The sequence below is a fragment of the Elephantulus edwardii genome, unplaced genomic scaffold (genome assembly GCF_000299155.1).
Source record: "Elephantulus edwardii isolate Elephantulus edwardi_28Jun2011 unplaced genomic scaffold, EleEdw1.0 scaffold00478, whole genome shotgun sequence".
NCBI lineage: Eukaryota > Metazoa > Chordata > Mammalia > Macroscelidea > Macroscelididae > Elephantulus > Elephantulus edwardii.
Genome location: NW_006400228.1, coordinates 645,872 through 656,806, shown reverse-complemented (window position 1 = coordinate 656,806; position 10,935 = coordinate 645,872). Strand labels below are relative to the sequence as shown.

General features: G+C 41.3%; 1 protein-coding gene across 1 annotated transcript; it reads right to left on the bottom strand.

The window, feature by feature from the left end:
- Positions 1–2,163: 2,163 nt before the first annotated feature.
- Positions 2,164–3,129, bottom strand: LOC102874586 (olfactory receptor 10A7-like). Its single transcript, XM_006902971.1, has one exon. The coding sequence runs from the start codon at positions 3,127–3,129 to the stop codon at positions 2,164–2,166; it is 966 nt and encodes a 321-aa protein (XP_006903033.1).
- Positions 3,130–10,935: the final 7,806 nt, after the last annotated feature.

The following is a 10,935-nucleotide window of genomic DNA, read 5'->3' as shown; positions in this document are numbered from 1 at the left end:
CAAGGTATAAATAAAGTTTGTCACAAAAACTCTGAATTCTGCCTCTCTGTAGTAGATCTAGGGTCTAAAGTCATCACTCTTCCCTATACCCATAGCCTTTGCCACAGAATTATAGTGCCTCCTACAAAGAGATAGAGGGTACTTCTCTGTCCCTCAACTTTAGATTTAGATGTACACTGACCAATAACACATGGAAATGTTACCAGGAAGGGCCAGTCCCTGAAGAAAGATAACATGTTTAGCAATGGATTTAAAACTCAAATACCATAGACATTGAGTTGGTTCTGACTCATAGCAGCATAGTGTTTCCGAGGTTAAAAATCTCAATGAGAAGAGACTTCCCATCTTTCTTTTTCTTTTCCCCCTTGTTTCTGACTTTATTTACTATATTTTTTTAAATTTTGTACTGGTTTGCTTACAGAGTTCATATACATCATTTTTCACGCTGGTTCTTTCCCCTTTCCTTTACCCACACCTTCCTCCACCCATCAAGTTGTGTGACCCTTTGATTAAATGCCCCCCCACTCATCTTCACCACTCTTGCTCCCCCTCCCCTTTTTGCATCCTCGTAATTGTTCTACAATAAAGGTCTTATACAGTATTTGTCCTTATAAAACTGAGTTAGTTCACTTAGCATAATATTCTCCAGTCCCTCCCAAATTAGGTTGTAGTTTACAAAATCATTGCTCCTTCATGCTGCCTAGTATTCCATTGTATGAATGTACCATAGTTTCTCAATCCACTCCATTGATTTGGACATTTGGGCTGTTTCCATGTTCTTGCTATGGTGAATAATGCTGATATGAACACTGGTGTACAAGTCTCTGTTTCTCAGTTCTCATTTTCTCAAGGTATATTCCAAGCAGTAAAATAGCTGGGTCATATGGAATGTCTATGTTCAGCTGTTTGAGAAAATGTCAAACTGCCTTGCAGTGTGGTTGTACCATTTTACAATCCCACCAACACTGTATAAGAGTTCCTAGCTCTTCACATATTCTCCAACATTTATTGCTTGCTGCCCTGCTAAACTTTGCCACTGCTACTGGAGTGAGATGGTATATCATTGTGGTTTTGATTGATATCTCTCTTATTGCCAGTGATTTTTGAGCATTTCCTCATAAGTCTCTTGGCCATCTGAATGCTCTCCTCTGTGAAAAGTGAATCTTTCTTCAGGGGAGCAGCAAGTGGATTTGAAGCAGCAGAGACATAGCCTTTTGTTGTTGTTGTTATACATAACCTGAGTGGCAAGCAGCACTATGGTTTATGCCACTGGCTCTCTCTTGGTAAAGTAAAAGGTCAGCCTGGAAGAGGAAGGTCTTCAACAAGATGGATGAATATGATGCAATGAGTGAGGCTCAAATGTAACAACGACTGTGAGGGCAGTAGAGGGCCAGATAGTGCTTTATTCTGTTGTACTTAGGGAGACTGAATCAGAACCAAATGCACAGCACTGAAAACCAAGAACAACTGTACTCATATTCATGACCATAAACAATGGGTTTTGAGAGTAAATGTTACACAGAAGCTTGCGGAAACATCTGACTGACATATTTGACTGGCCCAAAATGAGTTCTTTTGTCCGTCTTTACTAAATAATCAAGGAGCTCTGGTGGTCTGGTGGTAAGAAGCTGTACTGCGATTTCAGCTGCTGTGACAGAGAAGGATGGGCGATCTCCTCCTATGTGATTTGCAGTCCCTGAAAACCCGTTGGAGGGTCAGCTATGAGATGGTTCCAAGTCAAATGGTACACAACAGCAACAGCAAATCTGTAGGGTGTTGCACTACTGACCAAAAGACCAAGTTTCTTGGTGGTTCAAATTCACCAGATGCTCCACGGGAGACCGAGATGGACAGCCAACTCCCATTTAGGTCTACAGCCTCACAGACCTGATGGAAGGTCGTCACGAGTCACAAGTGACTCCGTGGCAGTGAGTTTTCCTTTAAGTGTGGCTTAGTAATTCTTTTCAGAGAGCGAAGCCTTGGTCATGAGCGCTGTCTTTGGAGAAAGGTAGGATCAGCCATCTTACACAAATTAAAGTGGAATTATGGGGAATGATGGCTTTGCAGAAGAAAAACAGTTCTGGACTGGAGTAATGATACATAGATTCTAGACAGCTAAAACCGATGTCTATACCTCCGAATTATGAAGAGGTCCCATCAAGCTCATTTATGGGGACCAGCCCAGTGCCGTCCACAGCACACACGGCCCAAGGCAGCCTTCACCTCCTTGTTCCTCAGACTGTAGATGAGGGGGTTGAGCATGGGGGTGACCAGAGTATAGGAAAGGGAAACTATCTGCTTGCTCTCTGGAGAGTAACTGGCCTTGGGTCGCAAATGGATGACCCCTGTCGTGCCATAAAACAGAATGACCACGATGAGATGGGAAGCACATGTGGACAGGGCTTTGTGGCGCCCTGTGGCTGATGACATACCCAGGACGGTGGCCAAAACACCGATGTAAGACACAGCAATCAGGCAAAATGGAACCATGATGACCAGCACGGTGGCCACCAACACATTGGTCTCAAAGACCTTTGTGTCCGCACACACCAGGCTCAGCAGAGGGGCGATGTCACAGAAGAAGTGACGAATGCCATGGGGCCCACAGAAGGGGAAGTTGAAGAGCCAGATGGTGAAGACCAGTGACACAGGGACTCCAGCCAGCCAGCAGGTGACAGCCAGCAGGTGGCAGAGCAGTGGACTCATGATGGCACCATAGTGCAGCGGCCTGCAGATGGCCACATAGCGGTCCAAGGCCATGACGGTCAGGAGGAAGCACTCGGACGTGACGAGGGCCAGCACCAACAACATCTGCAGTGCACAACTCACGGGGAGCATCCCCCTCCCAGGCCACATCAGGGTGACCAGCAGCCGGGGCACAATGTCCAGAGAGAAGCAGATCTCCACGAGGGCCAGCTGGCGCAGGAAGAAATACATGGGGGCACGCAAGGCTGGGTCCCATATGGTCAGCAGCACAATGGTCCCGTTGCCCATCAGTGTGAGAAGGAACATGGCCAGAAAGAGTGCCGAGAGCAGTGGGCGCAGCATGGGGATGTGGGCGAAGCCCAGGAGGATGAACTCGTGTACTGAGCTCTGGTTGGTGCCTGCAGGAACCCAGGATTCAGGCATGGTCCAAGGGAATGTGTGGATTATGCACATAAAATTGAAGGAAGCCTGTGGAACGAGGACAGGGAGAACGAAAGAAACAGTCAGTACCTCCCAGGCTCTGTCCTCAAAGCAGATTCTACCCAGAGCAGCCTAGGAGTTCTTATTATTGGGAAAATAATGTGATTAGGTGAAGTGTAATGAAATTCTAAATTCTTAATGAAATCTAAGACTTATGGAGTCATCGAGGCTGGATGAAGCCTTGGGATAAATGTAAAACCTTAAACCAATTATATTCTCCAACATCTTTGAACCAAACAATAGTTTAGCTACATATGTCTTCTCTGGGCACTGTGTTCTTCCAAAGGATTATCAAACTGACGAAGGCTACTCAAAAGATTAGATGAACATCTTAGGGAACTTGAGGTTATGTTAACGGTGACAGAATAATTTGAAGTATGTCAACAACTGTTGCTTAATTTGAAGAAGGCTACTAAACTGGATATATAGAAATTATTGGAAATCATGTGCCTTTTCCTGCCTGTATATTCTTATTGAACCATAAATAACATACATTTTTATAAAAGGTGAATCAGATGATGTACACAGAGCCTTCATTGAGTTTCTCAGCAAAAAAAAAAAAAAAAAGTGCAATGAAACCAGAGCCTGACCAATGTCCCCAAGGTATCCACTAGCTTCTTTTCCTGGCTTCACTGAACTTCATCCTGTACTGGCTTGTTGTTGAGTCATAGGAGACTCATAGCAACCCTATGAACAAAAGACCTGAACACTTATGTATAACTTCCATCATTTCTACAAGTTCATAGAGTTTCAACAGGCAAGCTATTTCAGAAGTGGATGTCACTCCTGCTTCCAAGCTTGTTTTAATCAGTTAGCTCCACCAAACACTGTCCACCATGGGTGACCATGATCTCATTTGACATGTCAGTGTCACAGTGTTTAGCATCACAACCACAAGTTACCTCTGTACAGCAAATGGACAGACCAGGGCTATACCACTCAGAAGAATGTGTGACCAAAAACAATTAAAACCAAGCCTAAGTGCCACAGATTAAAATCACCCATCTTTGATATATGATTAGGTATTATTGTCTTGGCAGGAGTCCAGAATGAAGGCTGCACAGTAGAGTGGAGTTGGGGGGAGGGATGGTATAACAAGGAAAGAATTTTTCTTCTACTTTTCAAAGAGAAGGGTGAACTGAGGTGGGGGGCAGGGAGAAAAGTACAACAACGAATGAATGGAAATCCAAATTCTCTGTAAATTTTCATTGAAATTAATAATAATTTTAAAAACCACCCACCTTTGGAAGGAATTAGGTATCTAAAATATGAGAGGATAAAAGCATAAGTAATGAAGTAACTGGCTTCCATGAATGTAGTTACTAGTAAGGTGATTGCAATGGGAAGATTAATCCTTCAAACAGGAGGGACAATGAGTAGACATGCCAGGGGGTGGCCTGCGATTAGTGGACCTGTTCCTCAAAGGAAGTGTGTCTTCCTTTTTTCTGCTGGATCATGTCTTTGGTCTTGTAATCATTCTTTCTCTACTTGTTTTATGGCTATTGCTCTATTTACAGTCTAAGTCTGGGTTTCCCATGAATACAATTACATGTTCCAGGATTCTCATTCTTCCTAATGTTATTTACAAGATGGAAGACTGGACAGATGGCAGTTCAGAATCTCTGTACCAAAGACCCACAAGACAAGGGTCACAGATCCCTACCTGTTCCAGCACAGTTTAAAAAGACGAGGGAGAGCTTCAAAGAGTGAGGGAGCTGCAACAATGAATGAATGGAAACCCAAAATCTCTGTAAATGTCCATTAAAATGAATAAAATTTAATAATAAAAAAAGAGTGAGGGAGTATACTAAATGGAAACCTCTCCTACGAAAAGCAGCAGAGCCCAGAACTGAAAACAGCCCAGCGTAGCTGTCTGGAGTTGTTGTTTACATTTAGTTTTAGCTTAATCAAGTCTCTTTCTTCCTACAAACTGGGGATCCCCATGAAATAGACGTCTTCATATCTCAAGCCTGTTGTTGTTGTGTACGATGGAGCCGGAACCGACCCACAGGCAACTCTGCTGCAGGTTTTCAGAAGCAGTTAATCAAACAGGAAGATTGCCCATTCTTCTTCCGCAGAGCAGCTGGCGGATTCGAACTACATGCCTTCAGGATTGCAATGCAGCATCTCACCACTAGACTACCAGAGCTTCCCACAGCATATCCCTATGTCGTTGTTTGTTGTTGTTCTGTGCCGTCGAGTAGCCTGCGGCTCATAGTGACCCTATATATACAACAACCCTAAACCCTGCTCTGTCCTGTGCCAATCTCACTGTCTCTGACACACCTACCTCCATTACCCCAGTCACTGAATCGATCCATCTCATCAAGGGTCTTCCTCGTTTGAGCTGTCCCTCTACCCTCCCCAAAATGACGTCCCTCTCCAAGGACTGACTGTTATGTGGCTTTGTAAATTTATACAAGTGTATTGACCTGCTCTTTGAGAGAAAGAAGGACAATTTCCTCCCAAGTGATTTAAAAACACACGAGAGGGTCAATTATAAATGGATCCAACTTGATGGCAAGGAGAGTAAGCGGCACACAGTAGACACTCAGTATATAGTAATTTAGAAATTTGTTCTGTACAATGCTGTGGTTGTTAGGTGCCATCTTGTTAGCTCCAACTCAGAAACCCTACGTACAACAGAACGAAACTCTGACCTTTTCGATTTCTTCTTACCTCCAACACACAGAACACCCTCTTCTCTTACCGCCTTCAGTGAGATGGATGGAATTTGTCAGGGAAAACACGGGTCGACCCTTATCCATTAAGAACAGGTGTTCCGCCCTGCGAGGTTTTCTCTTCCAGTCTTCGAATCATGAGGTCATGGGGAAAGATCACACAAAACTGAATTCAAACTTGACTCAGCCATTTCCTGAATATGTGGTGATGGTCTTAAGGTTCATCTTCTTGAACCATTATTTCCTTACGAAGAAATTAGTAGAATGTAAAAGAAAACCGTTAAAAAGACGTGGAAATTCAAATATTACATATGTATCCAAGAGACTTGAAAGCACTGATGCAAACGTACACATGCAAATAATATTCATCCCACTGCACTCACAAAAGCCAAAAGAGTGGAACAGGCCTAGATGCTCGAGAGATAACTAGATAAAGCAAAATGTGCTATATAAAAACAATTCTACTATGGAATAAAGAGAAATTGAGTTCTTAAGATGCCACAACATGAATGAGCCTGGAGAACATTGTGAGGCGTAAAATCTTCCCATCAAAAGAAAACAAATATTGTGTCTTATCACTAACATGAAATACTTAGAATAGGCAAAAATATAGAGATTAGTGTTAGTAGTGGTTACCAGGGGCGAGAGAGATGAAGAAAAGGGAAGTTATTGTTTAAGTAACAGAGATTTTTTTTTTTCCTTATGGGGATGATGGAAGATACGGCAATAGATATTGGTGGTGGGTGCATAACATGTTGGTGTAATTTGTTATATATTTATATGGGTATATATACACACACACACACACATATATAACACACAGAGACACACACGTGTATATAATATTTAGAAGCAGGAGCAGCATCCACTTCCTAAACAACATGCCTCTGGAAACTCTATGAACTTGGATAAATGTCGATAGTTGTAGAGGGGCTTCAGGTCTTTTGTTCATAGGGTCACTATGAGTCATGTTCGACTCGAAGGCAATCAATAACAACATATATATATATAATTTAATTGGAAAATATTAGGTACTTCACTTTTTTATAACAGTATTTTTCAAAATTACTAGACCCACAAGGTCATAGATACCATCAGAATGTTACATATCAGAGATTCTAAATAACTTCAGCATTCAATAGAAGTCTTGAATTGAAAGAGCACACGACTAGATATTGAGAGACCAACGTGGAAGTATAACTAAATGGGATGTTAATGCTATGTTAATATTTCTCAATGAAAATGTGTTCATATAGTTAACCAGTTGCCATGGAGTTGACTTCAACTTGTACCCTTTTTACATACTTGAGTGTAAAATTGAACTTAATGGGATTTCCAGAGGCGGTGATTAGCCGTCTGTAGATACGTGGCCCTTTCTGGGTTTAGTTAGCAGTTAAATGCTTAATCATTTTCACCACCTAAGTTCTCCACTCACATACTCTCAATGGACTATTCCTTTTCATCAGCCTTAAAATGTTGTTTTTGTTGTTGTTATGTACTATGGAGTCAAAAGAGATTCCTAGCTAATCCTCCAGCAGGTTTTCAGAAGCTGTAAATTGCATTAAAAGACACTGCTCATCATTTTCCTATAGAGCAGCTGGTGGATTTGAACCTTGTGCCTTTGGGATGGTGGCACAGCTCTTTAGTAGTATATCCAGACTAATCAGTAGAATGGTAGTTGTCACATAATAAGAGATCAAAGCTAATTATTACTGTGTATGTTTCCTAAAACTTTTGTAACCAATGGCCACAAGGTGGGGGGCTTAAAACAACACATTCTCACCATGCCTGAGGTGCCTTAACAATGATATTGAAGTGTTGGCAGGGTTACTTCTTTTTGAAAGCTCTGAGAGCAAATCTGTTCCATGTTCTTTCCTTAGCTTCTCCTTGTTTCCAACAATCGTTGATGTTCCTTGGTCTGTAGATGCATCGCCCTAATCTCTGTCTCTGTGTTCATGTGGCCCTTCTGGCCTATGTGTAGATCTAAATCGTTCTTTCCTTATAAAAATGCCCATCATTAAAATTAGAGCCGTTCTTCTTTTTATAGATATACTGGCTTACTTACAAAGTTGGTATACAGTTTTATAGGGACAATGATCATAAAGGATTAAAGCCAACCCTTTTCCAGTATGACTGTACTCTGACTTCATAATACTTGAAAATACCTTGTTTTCAAATAAGATTATATTTACAGATACCGAATCCTAAGCTGGAAACAACTGAACCCATTCTAATTATAAATAGTGCTGGAAATTAACATTTACAGATGTTCCTTCCTAGCTATGTAATCATGGCTGAGTCCTTATTTGAATCTCCATTTGCATATGTATAAATAGGAGTTTAAGTATGGAGTTAAAAATGGAGTTGGGCATGGTGCAAGGAGGGACCAGTCCTTGGAGAGGGACATGATGCTTGGGATGGTGGAGGGACAGTGCAGGAGAGGAAGACCCTTGATGAGATGGATTGATTCAGTGACTGGGTAGTGGGGGTAGGTGTGTTGGGGACAATAAAGTTGGCTCAGGATAGAGCAGGGTTCAGGGCTGTTGTACAAAAAGTTTACTAAGTCTCAAGTGACTCGACGGCACATAACAACAACAACAACCACAACATACCCTACCCATATCATGTTATTTAGATTGGGAGACTGATGAGATCTGGACGCTGATTTCCTACCATTCATGCAAAAAGATTTCAAAGCTGAACCCTCAACACACATTTGCTAGGCTTTGGGTTATGCTTCCTAGAGAAGGTGCTATTATTTCTGTGTGTTATCAATCTGTTCTGACTAGTGATAACTCTTTTTTTTTTTCATGATAACTCTTTGGGACCAAATTAGACTGCCCCATAGGACTTCCTAGGATGTAATCTTTACAGAAGCAGATTGTCAGATTTTTTTCTCCTACAAAGAGGTGGGTAGATTCAAACAGTTAGTAGTTGGGTGCCTAATATTGTGTCACTGGGACTTCCTGATTTAGTGTGATCATCAAATTATAAAACCTGTTAGCTTCAGCAATATCTTAAAGTGGCCTCATCTAACTCACATGTGTGATTCTAGATCTATGGCTAAGACAGTGTTCCCACCAGGAGCTCATCACCGCCCATGCCAGTCCAAACGGGAAGAATCATTACAAATATCTTCTCACGATAAAGTGCACACACGCTTGACTGTATTTTCATTTAGAAGAGACTGTTCAGGAGGTTTATTGACAATATCTGTCCGCCTTTAAATGCTTTTTAGTCTCTTTGCTCTGCAATTCTACTTTTAGGAATTTACTCCATTGAGGGATTACACATAGGTTTGTGGTCTTTGAGACTGTTAAAGAAAGGAGTTATTTCTAAGAGGAGAAGTACTGTCCATTAGTCTGGGGCTGGAGAAATATATTCATATAAGAAAATATTCTATAGCTCACCATGTAATCACATGGGCATGAACGGTATTGATATATAAGAAACAAGATGAACATTCGTGTGTATAATATGCTACTGTTTAAGAAAGTGGCAGGAAAGAATACTCCTGTGTACGCATTAAATGTCTCCAGCAAGGCACGTAAGAACTCGTTGGCAGTGATGGCCCGTGTGACATTCTGTGAAGGTCATCAAGACAGGAGACATTTACCATCACGTACCATCTGAACCTTCTGAATTGTGCAAATGACCATGTATTCTTTCTAGAACATTTGCAGAAAAGGAAAACGAATTATAAGCGTCAACAAAAAAGCAAAAAATTCTGGCTATAAAAAGATCTGAAATAATTTAAAAAAAATGCACACCAAACCATTTGCCTGTAAGATGGTTCCAAATCATGGCACCCCATGATTGTAAGAATAGAGGTGCTCTCCACAGAGGTTTCTATGGCAGACTGTTCGGAACCAGGTAGTTAGATCTTACTTCAGAGGTGTCTCATGCCTCTGGGTGCACTCAAACTATCAGCCTTTCTGTTAGTAGCCAAATGCATTAGATGTGTGCAGTATACACACTTTCAACTGGTGGTCAAGGTTTACAATTTGGCTACTATCTTTTAGATTGCTATTGTTGTTGTTGTTGTTGTTGATTTCCTGGGAGTCGAGCATGACTCATAGCGACCCTATGAACAAAAGGCTTGAAGCTCCTCTACAACTATCATTTATTAAAGTTCATAGGGTTTTCTGGAAGCATGTTGTTTAGGACGTGGATGCCACTCCTGCTTCCACACAAAATATTTAATATAATTTTACCAATTTTTAAATGTTTTGTCTCATGCTGGAAACAGGGGATGTAAGGATTGTGAAGACATTACCTGAAATTCCATAATTTACAGATAATTTCTATTAATATAGTGATGTATTTTCTTCTAGTTAGAAACATGCATACAAATAAATTTTATTTTATTTTGTGTTGGTAATTTTTTAAATCAAAATATAATTGTTTTATAAATGCAGAAAACCTTTTCCCACAGTAATAAGAATGTTCATGATGATGACTGTAATAGCTACATACTATTTTCATGTGGTGGTGGTGGTAAATTCTACTTAACCAATCGTGTTTACCATGAGATTTTCTGGGTGGTGCAGATGGTTAATGTGTTCAACTGCTATTCAGAAGGCTGAAAATGCAAGTTCACTCAGAGAGGCCTTGGAAGAAAGGCTGAGTGAGCTACTTCTGAGGAGCAAAACAAGAGAGGCAGGGAAGGATAGAATGAAGGATAGATGGCAGAATATAAAAAGAGAAAGACAATAAGGGGAGAGAGGGAAGGAAGGATCCTTTCAAAGCTCTGAAATGTAACATTTTCTTGGAGAGCATGCAAAATTCTAAATTTTCAGATAGAAACACTATGATGCTCCGACAGATTCATTCTTTGTCAAAAGAACCTTACCGTCCTCTCCCCAACTCTGTGTCTCAACTATCATTCTACTCTGTAAGACGATTCCTCAAGGATGGATGAGGCCGAAAAAGAGAGATCCAGGAGGGTCCTTCGCATCTTCCCAGAGCAAAACGGGACATGCGCAACTGCAATGCCCCGTCAGGTTCTCCAAAGGACCACCCTTCTCTCCAAACAGTCGAATGATGTTCTAGCTCCCCAAAAGGACAA

What these genes read in the sequence shown, in the direction of transcription:
- LOC102874586 (XM_006902971.1), bottom strand. Translation starts at nt 3,129, where the DNA reads ATGCCTGAATCCTGGGTTCCTGCAGGCACCAACCAGAGCTCAGTACAC.